The sequence below is a fragment of the Volvox carteri genome (assembly GCF_000143455.1).
Source record: "Volvox carteri f. nagariensis unplaced genomic scaffold VOLCAscaffold_58, whole genome shotgun sequence".
Lineage (NCBI taxonomy): Eukaryota > Viridiplantae > Chlorophyta > Chlorophyceae > Chlamydomonadales > Volvocaceae > Volvox > Volvox carteri.
In genome coordinates this window covers 45,801-60,998 of record NW_003307601.1, presented here as the reverse complement: position 1 = coordinate 60,998, position 15,198 = coordinate 45,801, and the positions used below count along the sequence as shown (strand labels likewise).

The following is a 15,198-nucleotide window of genomic DNA, read 5'->3' as shown; positions in this document are numbered from 1 at the left end:
AACCCAAAATCTGAATCAATCCCCAATAACATAACCCCTTTGCTGAGTTTTTTTTGTTTTTAAAAAACCAAGACGTCCTGAACGGCCACGCATGCTCGTCAATCCTCCTACGCCGTCGCCGTCACCTCGGCCCCATCCTGCTGCTTCAGGTAGTCGATGGCCTCGGCACAAATACCCGTCATGGAGCTCTCTGGACCGTACACGCCAATGGGCACTCCCAGTTCATCTCCCAGGCTGCGCATCAGGGCCAGACCCTTCTGGTAGTTGGGACCGCCGCGACGGACAAAGATACGCACCTTGGCGGCCTGAATAGGCGGACAAGAGAGAGAGAGAGAGTGAGTGAGTGTGTGTGTGTTGATACGGGTGCCGAGTTATCATTACCAAGTGGCGGCGACTACATACATATATGCACAGATAATGTTTTACCTGACGACACAACACCGCTGGCACCGCAAACCCGCGCAAAGAGAGACCCTAAATAAATAAAGAAATCGCGACTTGATCATCATCAGCAGGACGAGTTAAGAATTTTTTTCGGGTTCGGGATTACCCTGGACTACCTGCTAATGACGTGACGCGATTTGGGTTCCCTACTTACCTGCCGCAGTAAAATGCCTATTTTACCTCAGCTCCCAGCCCGCTCCAGCTTGCAGCTTTCTAGCAGAGCAGGCCTCGGCTCCATTCCCGGCCCTGGCCCCGCCCCACCACGTTGGTTTTTTCCAATGGAAAGGCACGGTGGGCTTTCAAACAGCGTACCTGCAGCGCCGCCTTCTTCTCCTTGAGCGCCTGGATGATTCCGGTGAAGGTGGCTGCCACGTCAGTGAAGTTGGCGATGCCGCCGCCGATGAGCAGCACCCGCCCGCGGCCGTCGGCGTGGGCGGTGGCGCAGTCCAGTACAGTACGAGCGTACTGGTACGTCTCGGAGGTGTTGGGCGCGCCGCTGTACTCACCGTAGTTGCTGCGCCGTGGTCACAGTTACAAAACATGGTTCAAGTTCCCGTCACAAATGCAAGGGGCGGGGCCGGGGGCAGGGCCGGGGGCGGGGGGGAGGTAAAAGTGGGAGGGGGCCGGTCCCCATGGACGGTCGCCACGGGCGGTGTAGCAGCGGGATTCGACGGGGGAGGGGGAGGCGGGATAGGGATGTGCATGGAACGGGCGGCATGGCAAAGGGGTTCGAGGGGGGAGGGGGAAGCGGGATAGGGGTAGGGATGCATGGAAAGGGTGGAAAAAGAAAGGAAGGAAGAGAAGATAACTGGCAACAAGCCTTCCCCTACCCTCCCCAGTCCCCCCACACCTTCCCCTCCCTCCTCCCACATAAACAAAATAAGGACCCTCACCACCCCTCGCCCCACTTCCTCAAAACACCTTTCCCAACAACAAAAAGCGACTCGAACCCTCACGCCAACACCCGACCACACCACATCGCCTACATCGCCTACAAACTCGGCCATCACTCATCTTTTATGTCATGTCCTCTTACCCAAGCTCCTGTGCAAACCCTAGATCTGCAATCGTATCCGTGTAAATCACCGACGCGCCGCCGCCCGCCACCATCAGCCACACGCGACCCGCCGGATTGAGCACAGTGAACTTGAGCGAGGCGCCCGTGGCCTCGTCCAGCGCCGACACCGCCTCCTCGGCGGGGGTCAGCAAGCGGCCAAAGGGAAGCGGGAACTCCAGCTCCACGTCGCCCACATTCCACTTGGGACCGTTGCGGTACTTGGAGGTGTCGTCGAGCTCCACTCTCATGTCCAGGGGGAAGGGCTGGCCCGAGGCGTCTAGGGTCCTGGCGGGAAAGGGACGGGGACGGGGACGGGGACGGGGACGGGAGTCGTTTCAAGAAGAGAATGGCGGGAGTGATGAGCCGGAGGGGGTCTGATGGTATGGTGTTGAGCACGCGGACAACACGTGCCCGGGCATGTGGGGTTATGTGGGGTTATGTGGGGTTATGCGGGGTTATGCGGGGTTATGCGGGGATGTGCGAAGTCCAAGGGATCAACAAGGGGGTAGCGTGCGTGTATGCGTGTGTATGCGTGTGTATGCGTGTGTATGCGTGTGGAAATGACGGTCCATGATGGGTGCGGTCTTCGGGACGTAGGAGCGATCGATCAGAGCCTTCACACGCGCCCTCGATGAAGAGCCGAGTGGTGAATTGCATCTCGACTGCTGCACCTACAACCCCCTCCTACACTACACAGCACCGACCTCTCTTTTACCTCCCCCTTTCCCCCCCGCTTGCCCTGGCAGCAGCTTCACTCGTTCGTGGTTCGTCTTTCCCCCCAGCTCTGCCCCACGCCGCCGCCACGCGCGCACATACGCGCACCATGGGTTCATTTCCAGCAGGGTGCAGTCCAGGTCGTTAAATACGGCAAACGCTGCCAGGATGAATCGCTCCAGGGCGGGTTTTAGCTCCAGGGGCAGTCCGGCGATGAGGGGGGCCACACGAGCCGAGTCCAGGGGACAGTCCGTTGTGTCCAACACGACGGTGCGCAACTTATCCCAGTTCTGTTTACGAATATGTACGACAAGAGGGTACGCAGGAAGGGACAACGATGATTTCGTCAGGAGGCGGAGAACTTGAAGGACGGGTTTAGAAACGTGAAAGCGGACGACGGGAGGTGGATGTTGGAGAGGGGAACCGTTGTCGGGATGAGGATGCAGAGAGCGGCAGCGGTCTCCTACAACTGCCGTTGCCCTCAACCCCCAAACCCCTGCCGCCTCCATTACCTCCTCCCCTCTGCATCTGTGTCGAATCTCGAGTCAATGGTGCTTTTTTATTATTCCCCAGAAACGAAAACGTCAACCCCTGCGGGGCGTCATGTCCCGGGCCCCATAACTGCGCGTCCCTTTCAAAACCCCACAACTCCAAGATAACCCCCCCAATTCCCCCCTCGCCCTCGCCCTCACCTCCTCAATGTGGATGCCACCCGCCTCGGAGAATGAGACCTCCCATCCGTTGCGTGTCGAGGTGATGGACAAGTAGAACTCCTCCTCGTGGGCCACGAACGGCTCGATGAGGAACGTGGTGATGGGGCCGGTGCAGCCGTTGACGGTCACGGTGCGGTTCAGGCGCTGCGTCGCAAAGTCGATGGCCTGTGGGGGCAAGGGCCCAGGCGGGGAGGAGGAGAGGAGGAGAGAAGGAGAAGGAGTCCGCGGCGGAGTCGGCGATGGAGGATGGGGGGCAGGCGTGATAGGTAGAGAATATATGGTGGAAATTTTGAGAGATGGTGCGCGACGTTTGTGTCCGTGAGGGCTACGCGATGTTCACACGTTGTGTTCAATTCATGGCTGTGTGTGTCTCCGTGTGTGGAAGGGGAAAGCAGATGCGCTCACGTGCGGGAAAGGGGAAAGCGAAGCGCGCACATTTTCTTTGCAATTAAGCAATTATGGAATTGCGTGATTCTTCGCTGTACGCGGTTAATTGCGCCTTGGACGGCTGGTAGGGTGAACGGAGTATAGGATTGTATGCGCAGGACGGCAAGGCGTCTTGAGCTCGAGTCTGATGTCTCCCGCAGCTGCCTGAGAACGTGCTCGGCCCGGGATTTGAGGCCCCCCAGGACCCCTCCGCCATACAGTGATTTCCATCTGACCCAAATCGCTGAAGGAAAGCACATTGTGCTTGCCTGTGAGAAGTCCAGGTTAAGGCCAACCAGGTCGTTCTTTCCACGCTGGCCGAAAAGCATATCGGGCTTGACTACAAGCCGGGTGTTCCCCAGCCATGGATTCTCATTGAGCAGGTCCGACGGGTTGCTGGCAGCTGTAAACTGCACAACCTGTTTCATGCGACACCGGTTACGGTTAGAACCAGGTACACGTGAGACTGCCAATCATGGTGCTTCTCTGGAATAAACCATTTAGGTTGAGGATGGCATTTTGTTGACCTTCAGCTGCGGGGACACAGATGCAAGCCTTAGGCAAGAAGCAAGGATCGCATTCCGCGCGCACCTGGATAGGGAGATCAAGGCCCGCCAAGCGTTTAATATGAGCTTTCAATAGCCGCTTAGCGTCATACTCGCGAATCTTTTTGCGAGCCATAAGGGTAGGCGTTTGGCTGGCTTAACGAAAGCTTAACGAAAAGGTGCACTGTTGCACGTTACCCGGACGCAAACCAATTTCATTACTGTAAACGCCACTCTGTATTATAGACAAATCCGAATGTCAGAGTTTACATGCCTTGTTGTGTCGTAGTCCTATCCAACGCCAGACTGGGATCGTACATTTGCTTCTGCAACGGTGTTGGTCCAAGATACATGCCAGGTAACCAAGCATAGTAATTGAAAAGCAATCATTTATCTTCTGCATAGATTGGAGGTCGATCTTGACTTCGTTACATTTCCTATCGGCGTGGCCCAACCCAGCTAAATCCGGCATTGCCCAGCCGGGAATTCCTGGTCATTTTAAACTCACTAATAACACGGAGGCCAGAGGGAAAAAACTTGCAAGACTCCCATGGTTATATACACATAAAGCAAACACACAGCGTAATCGATCCGTTGTCGCTCGCATGACTCGTTGAGTCCGCCCATACGTTAAAGCCTTCCCCTAGCAAAACCGTTCCCACTTCTTGACCGGCGCACGCATGCCATGCAACCAGCAGGGGACATTTTCCTACACCGACTGGCAGAACAAGCTTGCCCGACGAAGTCTACAACATTGAAACATATACAGGCATATTTTGCTTAGACATAAAACAGCATGGCAAGAACACACAGGACGAATATGCCACGCACGGCAAGAGCGGTCTCCTACCAGGCCACATGCCTGAAGCCGTGACATGCCGGCTCCCTTACGCTGTCCTCAAACCGCATGCCCCCCTATGGTGTTCAATTCCGGCCCCCTTACGTTGCTCCCATCACATGAACTCCCTTATGCTCCAATCACATGCGGGCATCTCCAATACAATTATATATACTGAAAGGTTATACATTTTCGACGCCACAGCAAAGCCACAAAATGCACATGTAGAACAGCACTCACCTTGCTATGTATGGTTTGCACGCGCGTATATGGCCTTATATAGACAAACCCACTGCCGACAGAAACATCGCAATGGGGCCTTCAAGGTTCATCACCATCCCCGGCGGCCCGGCGCCCCGCGCGCCAATGCTCGTTGCAGCTATTACCAGCAGCTCATAGCCCCCATTTCAGCATCCAGCACCCACGCATTGGGCACAGTCTTCCAGTGCCACGCCGCTGTCCCGTCGTTCTGCTGCCCTCTGCTTTACCTTTCCCACCGCTTCATTATGAGTTGCATGCCTCTCCCTCCCCAGGTGCAACAATGCAATGCCCCTCTGTCCAGATCTATCCGCCAGGCTGCCCCCCAAACATACGCGATTCCCATTTCCTCCCTTGTCCTCGTTGCAGAGGCGAGAACAGTCACACACAAAACACACCAAATTCAGCTATCGCTCAGCTTTGGCACCATCACCATCGGTTCTTAGTATAATTAGCAGACCTGCGGCCTGTGGCCATGAAGTTGTCCAGTAAAGTTGTGAAGGGATCGTTTTTCCCAACCGAACTCCGGTACTCCAAAATCTGAGTAGTCCAGGCCCACCAGCTGACCAGGCCCACCAGCTGACCAGGCCCACCAGCTGACCAGGCTCACCAGCTGACCAGGCCCACCAGCTGACCAGGCCCACCAGCTGACCAGGCCCACCAGCTGACCAGGCTCACCAGCTGACCAGGCTCACCAGGCCCACCAACTGACCAGGCCCACCAGCTGACCAGGCCCACCAGCTGACCAGGCTCACCAGCTGACCAGGCTCACCAGGCCCACCAACTGACCAGCATGATAACCACTGTTATTCACTGTTGTAGCTCAAGATGACCCAGCCTCCCCAGGTAAGTAGGCTCTCCAGGAACAACCCGCCGTCCATTAACAACGACGCGACACAGGCAGAGCAACGACGCGGCTGCCAGGCGGTCATCTAGTAGTCGTCCTCGTCCTTGAACTGCGCCTCATACGCTGCCAGCTTGCTGGCCAGGGACTTGTTGCTCAGCCCTTGCCGCTGCGGGGCGGGTCAAGAATGGTGGTGGGGGAATAGGGGCTCGTCTTCGCCCGTTGGCTCCATCTACTTCAACACCAGCACCAGCGTATTCATGGCGCTGGACTCCGCTGCCGGTTGGATGGGTTTCTGCAGCGCGGGTCGGGTGTGCTTTTCCGTCCGCCGCGTGTGATTCCATTACCCATTACATGTGTGGACTATTTTCAAGCTGCACGCAACACCAGGGCAAGCCGCCGTCAGTTGACCTGATCTGGGCACACAACTGCCGCCTAATGTTCCCGCCGTCTTCCCTCCTCCACCCCTTGTAGACTCACCTCCATTTCGGACTCAAGCAGCATGTCCACATCCTCCACGTCCTCACACATCACATCCTCCTGCAACGACAGTCCAAATTGGGTTGACAAGCAAACTTGTGTGGACTTTGCAGGCTTACAATGTTAGGGACATGCACTTGTACAACCCCAGGCGACATCCGCCTATCGTTACAAAAGCAATCGCCTATAGGTTGGACTTCATTGGATTACTAATCCTTAAGCTATCCTTAAGACTGAGCCCGGCGTCAACGCGCCTCTTACCGCCGCTTTGTTCTTGGGCGGCGGTGCGGGCCCCTTGAGCGTCACCGGCGCATGCCGCTCCTCCTCCTCAACCACCATCTTAGCTCGGCTGTTGTACGACAGTACCGCCTGTTGTTGTTGCTGCTGCTGCCGCTGTGGCGCCGGCAACTTTCCGCTCCCCGTCGCCGAGCCCGGTGGACGGTCATTGACTAGCCAGTCGTCTTCTCCGATCATTAGCTCGCCCGCTTGCGCCATAGCTCCGCTGCCCCAGCCGCCCTTCTTGGGACCCGACCCAAACTGCGGCGGCGGCAGGTTCACCGGCGGCCGGGCTCCGAAACCAGAAGTGCGGTTCATGGCGGAGTTGGCGGTGGAGTTCAGCGTGCCGCCGCGAGCTTTGCCAAACTCATCGTCATCATCTTCACCAAGTACGAGCACTTCCCGCCCCGCATCGCGGCTGCTGCTTGCTTCCCGGCTGCGCGTGGACTCAACCTTGGCCGCCTGCTGGGGATCCCGAATGCGGTAAGTGCTTTGAAGGCTTGACCAGGGATCATCCGCGGAAGGCGCTGCTGCTGCTGCAGGCTGCGCCGCCAAAGGGGAGGACGTCGATGCTGGTTCCGGCCCAGACTCTGTAAGCGGCTGGCCCTGGAGAGATGGCAGCACACGTGACGAGGGCTGCTGCTGCAGCTGCTGCAGTTGCAGCTGCTGTTGCTGCGGCAGCGGCTGTAGCTGCCGGGAAGAGGTTGACGAACGCAGGACCGCAGGGGTTGCTGCGTCTGGTGGTGGGGGTGCTGGTGCGGCTTGCTCGAGCGAGGCGGACTGTGAAAGGTCAAAGGCCTTCACGCTGTCCTGCTGCGGGTGCCAAGACTGCTGGCGATATCCTCCACCGCTGCCGCCAACATTCAGGGCGACCTGTAAAAGGCATGGCGGGGTTGGGGGTTGGGGTTGCTGGCTGGTCTCACAGCGCACGGCTGGGGCTCACGCGGCCGGCAACTCGTCCTAGCCATGCGGCCCGTTTCTAAATACCGGTATGGCAAAAGCGAATTGTCAAACAGTGCGAGATGTGGGTCGCAGTACAAACCAAGGATCGCACTAAAAAAACGCCATTGTACCTTCGCCAAGTCCTTTTCCAGCCTGTTAATTGCCATGTTTTACATCATTCTCAGCTACAGCAGCCCGGCCCGGATCCCAAAACATGCACCGGGAAATTCCCATTCCCCCAATCCCCCTTTCTGGTAACCCTGCCCTACGCGCGACAGTCACCTGCGCAGGGAAATAGGACGCTTCGGTGCTGTCAGCCGCAGCTGCGTCCCCGAGATTGGCCCTGCGCATATTCAAGGGGAGGACACGTTAAGTCAACATCTCGAGGTCAGAGCTCGAGTCACTGAGCGGTAGCACGGTTAAAAGACATAAATGGATAAGGGCTCCGTGCTTAACCCCCGATGGCGGCAACTTACGTGTCGACAGTCTGGAACAGGGGCTTCTTAGCAGCCGCTGGGGGTGTGACCGGGGGAGGGGGAATCACTGCCGCTGACAGCTCTGGCGTTGATTCTTTGCCCTGCAGCGTAAGGATAACGCTTAGTCCGTCCTTAAATACTTGAGGCCCCACGGCTTGTCAGCGACATCCCCGGCGTTGAAAAGACTTACAGCTAACGGCTTGACTAGGGTCGTGTCCTCACTGCCATCGGTACCTATGACATCGCTTTTCGCAGCCCCGTCCACTCTTTTGGCAGCAGACTCTGGGGACTCTGCGGGACCAAAGTCGCAAGGTGGCCAGGTGAAGGTAACTTAAAATCGTTCCTGCGGCACCATACGCCACCAACAACATACCTTTCGCTTTGACGAGTCCCTCAGGCTCAGCTACAGGCCTGCAGCGGGGAAGCGCCGGTAGAACATGAGAAAGGGAAACTAACGGTCGGACAGGCTGCAGCATGCGACCTGCCTTGGCTTTGTTTCCGGCGTAAATTCGGTCTTTGGTGCCGCAGGAGGTTGTGTTGTTGACGGTGCAATGCCTTCTGTTCCTATTTCAGCAAGGAAAAGAAACCATAAGCCGGGGTAAAAAAGGGCGCTTCATAAATCAGTGCAACAGATGTTATGTACAGTGTTACCTTTGCTAGCGCCGCAGCCCATCCCTGCCTTGCTCTCCTGGGTCCGGCCTAAGCCGGAAGACCTTGGTGTGTCAAGAGGACTGGTATGCCGAACTCGCGCTAAACTTTATTTACTGTCTATCCTAGGTACAATCTTATCATCCTTAGGCAGAAGGATCCTCTAGACACAAGTGGGCGGAGACTCGAAGCTGCCAAATTTTCTTGGTTCTTCAGTTATGAGTTATACCGCTGCACCTTTACCAAAACATAATTGTCTAAACAACATATATGTATGTCGGATAATCATCGACTCTGGTATGAGCTTGAGGCTGGCGAAACAATGTCGTACAGTAAGAGAAACTAGCTACGCAGGCGAAGATAAGCTCGACGGGAATTAAACACAACATGCACAATCGGAAGAGTATACAGTCTTACTGATTGTGCAGTTCGTTGAACATGCCGAAGTACGAAGTACGGTATAGTTGCAGGAAACAAGGCTTGTGGCAGTGCGGTTCTGTCCGGTGGGTTCTAGAATCTGGTGGTTTCCAATTGTGCTCGAAGGTAGAGCCATCTAAACGTGGGGGTGGCGGGGGCCAAGCGATCAACTATTGTGTGCCCACACCCTTGACGGTGTTCACCCTGCCCCCTTCAAGCAGCCCGCATCTCTTTGAACCCTGAGACCCCAGGCCTGAGCAGCCCTATCGTATACCACCCCCATAGTGTTGTTGGCTGTCGGATTGCTCTGGGATGCTCAGAAATTGCCACTCATATGTTACATGGGGTAAGGGCCCGGGGAGCCCTGAAACACTGAATAATAATCGTCTCCCTGTCCGTTGCGGAGCAGTGACCCACACGAACCGTCCGGCCCGTTCGGTATGTCAAAGGTGCAAGCGGCAAGGTGCAAGCGGATTTCAGGAAGGCGAGCACGTTTCCAGTGGCGACGGCAGCCCTTGCAGGTTGCTTAGCAGTTCTTGCTCTTGTCGTAAGGACCTCTATCAAAATGTTTCCAAACGTCGTCAACGGGCCTTCCACCCTTCTTCTGAGCAGAAACACAGTCAATCTCTATGACTTCGGCAGCCCCCAGGTCGGGGCCAGTGGTTGCTGACATTTGACTTAATCTAATAACTCCATAGTGTAAAACGCAGTCTTTAAATGGCAAACGCATGCCTGGAATCTGTTTTTGACTTTCCGCCGTACAGCAAACGCTGAAATGCGGATTCTCTTTCCGCATTTCCGCCAATCTGGGCTTCGCTGCGGAAAGCGTGACGAAACCTATTTCCGCAGGTTTCCGTTTCGGCTCGTTCCCTGCAAGCAGCATGGGGAACAAACCAAACTCAGTCCTCTGCGCGTATACACAATTGCAGCCCTCAGGTCAAAGCTTACAACATGAGCGTCCACGTGAACAGTGACCTTGAGGAGGGTAAGGAACGCTCACCCACAAACGCCTGTAATTCAGGAAGACCCGCAACAAGCTGTGTGGTGCAAAATTAAATAGCCGTTGCACGCGCCGAAACTTGCGGAACGGCACTTCAAGTATGTTCCCTAGGGCCGCATAGACTCCCATACTGAGCCCCTTAGCCGCCCGTTGACCAGTCGTGTACCATGACTGGACCAGCAACGCAAGGCACGATACAAACTTCAACTTTAACGCAACGACTTCAAAGGGTTAATGAGCGACGGCGCGTAGAGCGTAAAGTTATGCGTGATCTAGCACAGGCACGCATCGCCTGACGACTGACGACTGAATGCCCAAGTACTTTCTACCGCATACCGTACGGCGATGGCCAATGAGCATGACCTAGCACGGCTGTCTGCCAGCCGAGTTGACTACCAAAAGAGCCGAGCTTACATTTTTATGACATGTTCGCTATTTCATAGCAAATTCTCCTTAGGTAGGGTTCAAATTTCATGACGTAGACGTAACCAAATACCTCTCCACCTTCGCCGTCGTGCACGATTGCACCCTTCCTGGGCACCTTATTGCATAAATACCCTGCAGATTATATCCCCTGTTCCCACGGGACAAGCGGACGCGGGTTGTCCATGACCGCATAGGTAATCTAGCCCAGGGCATGGCTCACGTTGACAAGGAAACCTGCGGCGCTGTACATCAACGGAAGCCAATTAACACCCATTTCTACGCCATGGGTATTAATTGCACAGCGTCCGTCACGGTTGGTACCGCTTCACGGCATGCAAACACACATACGGTCGTGCACGCATGGTGACGGTTCATGATTAATATGACTGCCAGCCACGTGTAACTATGGGTAGAAGGGTGAGTCCGAACCCAGAGGTTTTGGACGGGTAAGCGTCATACACAGGGTCTACACGGCCGATCGACGGCTTGAGTTCCGGCAGCCTCCCATGGTCCGATAAGGATAAATTTTTACCGTGTGTGGAATTTATCCTATCGCACAAAGCTCAACGTCTATCTCGTTTGCCACCTGAATGGCGGGAGTCACGCATCTTTAAGGCACGGAAGACGCAACTCGTAGAAGGAAATGCCAAATCCTATAAGAACACCTGCAACCATGTGCTTGTCCTAGAATTTCCATGCCTTTAAAAGGTGGCGAAACTCAGGATAGGAGCTCGGGGTGTAACCGTAGACAAGGAATATATAAAAGTTCCGCACAACTTGTGGATAGAAAAGCCCACCTTGAGATAGGATAGCCGCAATCTAGAGAAGGATGCCCCCAAAGGTCTTGACCTCCGAAATCATGGTGCACTTGGCCGGAACGTGAAATCACACGATGATGTTGTACGCAAGAGGACCAGGGCTTATATAGAAAATCCTAAACATTTACATTATAATTAGCTCGCGTCTCTACTCCTTACCCTTGCTAAACTCCTCGAGTGCCGGGAGATCAACTATGCCAGTGGTAGCGTTTGCTGATATAGGCAAGGCCGCTAAGGGCCTGCTGGGCGGCGACAAGGCCACCGGCACGTTCCAGTTTGACCCGAAGCTTTCAGTCAGCAGCTCGACAAGCTCTGGCGTGGTCTTCACTGTCTCAGCAATCCAAAAGGCGGATAAGGTCGACGCGGCAGTGAAGGCGGCTTACTCGACAAAGAAGTATTCCATCGATGTTGCATCGGAACCCTCTGGGAAAGTTACGGTGTCGGCGTCAGTCAATGAGGTGGCTCCCGGAGTGAAACTCTCCACTTCTGCCGTCGTGCCTGATCCTTCCACGGCCAAGCTGACAATCGACTATAGCATGCCTTACGTGGCTCTCAAGGGTACCTTTGGCCTGAACGCAACTCCTGTCGTCGACCTGGCGGCCTCGACTGGGTATCGATCAGTCGTTTGGGGAGCCGAGACGAGCTACGACACTGCCAAGTCGACCCTCACGAAGTATAACGTCGCACTTGGTAAGAGAGTGTTGCTGTATATTTGGGCTCATCGGTCTTCAAGGTCAGCTCGCACGAAGTCCTGCACGTGGGATGTGACATGGGGAGCTGAGTCTGCGCTTTGTGCGGTTGTTGTGTGCCGACCAAATCCTTGAGCAAGGGACAAATCTGTAGTTCCGCAGTTGTTCTTTAACAAGTTGGATGAAGTTTGGCCTCGTTGGACTCTTTTAACTGAACACTTAAAAGACCGATGTCGTCTCCTACATTTCATTTCTTGGAGTGTCAGTTCTCCCGCTTCATTCTTCAGCCTCCCGTCACCAACTTTCTTTCCTTCAACCCCGTACTCCCACGCTGTTGGCTCCCGCCAGGGTACCACGCGCCGGACTTCCAGGTTGCGGCTCTGCTCGCCGACCAGGCTAAGACACTCAAGTTGTCGTTCGCACACAACCTGACAGCCACTAGCACCGTTGGCGCCGAGATTTCGCGCAAGCTGGCTTCCAACGACACGTCGTTCGCAGTCGCGTATGCGCGCAAGCTGTCCAACGGCGCGTTGACCAAGGTGAAGCTCGACGGCTCCGGCCTGCTTTCGGCGCTGTACGAGACCAAGCTTGCCTCAGGGGAGAAGGTTGCGGGCTCCCTGCAGCTGCAGGCCACCGACCTGAGCAAGCCGATCAAGTACGGATTCGCTGTCGACCTGGCCTAAAGTACCGCATTGCGAGGAGCGTCTGTGCTGAACCTGTTTGCGATTCTGCTGCTGAGGGCTGTGTGGAATGCCCGCTGCCAAAATGGAGCCGGCTTTGGGCACTATGAGTCCGACGGCAGACATTGGAATGGCTTGCTCTGACAGCCGTTCAGGCAGTGCTCTGCATGGCATGCTGGGTATGGCCGTGGGTTTGGCCGTGGTCGAGTTGGCGGTGGCACGGCTGTAGGGATCCTGCATCCAGCACGCTGGTTGTGGGTCGGCAGGCGCGGACCTGTGTGTGTCATTGGCATGGAAATAGTGGTAGTATCTGTATGTAGTATGGCGTGTCTTGACGCCGCCGCCGCTTTGCAGGTTTTTCCATTGCGGTTTCGCTCCAGCGAACATACATATTCAGCTCGCTGGTACTGGATTGTTCCTAATTAGCTGTATGCAGGAAAAGCGCATATCATGAACACTACATTGCTTAATATGCCATGGAGATGCGCCATTCGCCATGCGGGGCCTGATGTAGGTGCCGGAAATATCCCTGAGCCTCCCCTGAATTGGAACGTTCACCCGATACCCTCGCGGAGTAGGGGCTTTACCCTTCCCTCGGCAACAGTAGCTGAGCTTCAAAGGACATTGTTAAGAAAGCAGCATTTACGAGTGTCTGGGAACGTTGGACCATTATTTGGGGTATGCGCTTGGTGCATCTCGCTTTTGTGCTCTCAGGTCCTCGATGGACATCTCAATCTAGGCATCGGTTTGTTTTCGGGCATGAACACCGCAACAGATTCATACCTGTCGATGGAGTGCAACAACCGTCATTGTCGTCCACACTACATTGCATTGCGTGTCTGGCTCAGTAGTTGTGTGTAGAGTTCGCTGCTGCCGACCTTTCACATCGGGAGATGGGGCTATGGGGAAACGGGGTGGTTGCTACGTTTGCAAGTAATTACGTCATTGGACACATACACACTTGTTTGCTCGCCAGCATCGCAGCCCCTTTCTGCATCTGCACGCGTGCTTTCCGAGAAACCAGCATGTGTTTTCCGCGTTTGGGAAACCGTTGCCATGCCGTTGCCCACGATGATGCAACCCACAAGGATCCGCAGTTTTCCCCATCCTCGACGATTTGGTGGCAACTGTCTACGCGCAAGTATTACGCGTGCAAGTATTACGCGTGCAAGTCGACATAGCGTCCATGTTCAGAGCCATGTGCAGTCGACGGTACATGTATCTCGCTTATTCCTCACAGCAGCAGCAGGACGGAGAAACGCAGAAACTGTTGATGCTTGGGTTTCTGTGCATTGGTCTTCACAGTTCCCCTGGAGCATACAATGACCAGAAGCACGGATAGGAGGGAAAACACAGGTTGACAAGGCTAAACAGTGCCGTACCCTGCAATCCTACAATGGTTGGCGATCACGGAACCGTCACCGCATAAAACCAAAGACTGGTCTGTAGGATCGTTAGATGGCGAAGGAGCCCCAAGAGTACCTGTCAACTTGCCGGCTTGAATTGCTGGCTGCTTACAATCTATACAGATGTTGATCGGAGACAAGGCCCATGACAGCCTCGACATGCTCCGTACGTAGGCATGTAATTTGTAATGGTACAGAGTGGGGGGCTTCTGGGCCGCTACGTAAAATATCGTTATGTCCTCGAGGACAACGGCCTCAAGGAAAGCGGCGGGCCCCGACGCGGTGACAGTATTTCCGCCCTCGTACACGCCGTACATGGAGACCACTCACAGCATCCTCATAACCACATCGGTCAACACCATAATGTTCGTAACAAATACCTTAATGTAAGAAGCAAGAAGACAATATAATCCAAGTCACCATACAACGCTGTAGTTACCTTCAGCCTTTCCATCACAGCCTTTGCTCTGCTACTCACCCGCCCCGGTTGCATAATACGTAAAGTACGATATAAAAACTGTGCTCTGTATAATGCAAAGGCCTGCACGCACGACAACATCTGCAAGTTAGTAGCTCTGCTTGCGGGAAGGTCTCATGGATTGCTGTGTACGGGAAAACCCATGCTGGCAAATACTGCAAGCCCTCGATACAGCAAATGGACACCCACGCCGTCATCAATATTATACTGCTCAGGCAAAAACCCTACAAAATAAACCCTACAAAATACAAACAAGGGAAAATGCTCGAGGCAGCGGCCCCTTTGATCCTCAAATGCCAGCTATGCAAAATAAGGAAAGCAACACCTGCCGAAGGGGAAAGGCGAGACTACCTCCTCATGACGCTGCCGCCTCACATTTCTTGACGCACGGCGTTCCCAGGGCCTCTATGTACAGGGACATACGTGCAAGGAAAATCATAGCCGCCTTCCGTGTCCATCCCCCTGTGCCATCGCTCCGCCAGGTCCGTCGGATTCCCTCCTTGAACTTCCAAGGGCGGTCGCACGGGCCCCCCCCTAATGGTACGCGTCAGCTGGACCCGAAGGATTTACCAGATTCAGACTTCGGGCAAAGATCCAAAAGTAAAATAAACAATAACAATAAC

At 54.9% G+C, this 15,198-nt stretch overlaps 3 protein-coding genes across 3 annotated transcripts; 1 reads left to right on the top strand and 2 right to left on the bottom strand.

Moving 5' to 3' along the window:
* Window positions 1–107: 107 nt before the first annotated feature.
* VOLCADRAFT_97107 (uncharacterized protein) lies at window positions 108–4,035 on the bottom strand (the record flags this gene model as incomplete). Its single annotated transcript, XM_002956108.1, has 7 exons — window positions 108–305; window positions 757–958; window positions 1,481–1,786; window positions 2,324–2,505; window positions 2,908–3,093; window positions 3,591–3,773; window positions 3,946–4,035. The coding sequence occupies 7 exons, from the start codon at window positions 4,033–4,035 to the stop codon at window positions 108–110; spliced, it is 1,347 nt and encodes a 448-aa protein (XP_002956154.1).
* A 1,271-nt stretch (window positions 4,036–5,306) lies between these two features.
* On the bottom strand, window positions 5,307–9,361 carry VOLCADRAFT_121492 (uncharacterized protein; the record flags this gene model as incomplete). The annotated part of the gene is made up of 8 exons (XM_002956107.1): window positions 5,307–6,008; window positions 6,320–6,379; window positions 6,581–7,468; window positions 7,820–7,880; window positions 8,014–8,050; window positions 8,236–8,304; window positions 8,387–8,424; window positions 9,282–9,361. The coding sequence occupies 8 exons, from the start codon at window positions 9,359–9,361 to the stop codon at window positions 5,928–5,930; spliced, it is 1,314 nt and encodes a 437-aa protein (XP_002956153.1). The 3' UTR covers window positions 5,307–5,927.
* A 2,093-nt stretch (window positions 9,362–11,454) lies between these two features.
* VOLCADRAFT_83511 (uncharacterized protein) lies at window positions 11,455–13,785 on the top strand. The gene is made up of 2 exons (XM_002956159.1): window positions 11,455–12,012; window positions 12,360–13,785. The coding sequence occupies exons 1-2, from the start codon at window positions 11,517–11,519 to the stop codon at window positions 12,692–12,694; spliced, it is 831 nt and encodes a 276-aa protein (XP_002956205.1). The 5' UTR covers window positions 11,455–11,516; the 3' UTR covers window positions 12,695–13,785.
* Window positions 13,786–15,198: the final 1,413 nt, after the last annotated feature.

Bases quoted from the DNA above. Each gene is read 5' to 3' on its own strand.
- VOLCADRAFT_83511 (XM_002956159.1), top strand. From the start codon at position 11,517: ATGCCAGTGGTAGCGTTTGCTGATATAGGCAAGGCCGCTAAGGGCCTG. The intron at 12,013-12,359 runs GTAAGAGAGTGT...GGCTCCCGCCAG, and splicing joins GAAGTATAACGTCGCACTTG to GGTACCACGCGCCGGACTTC.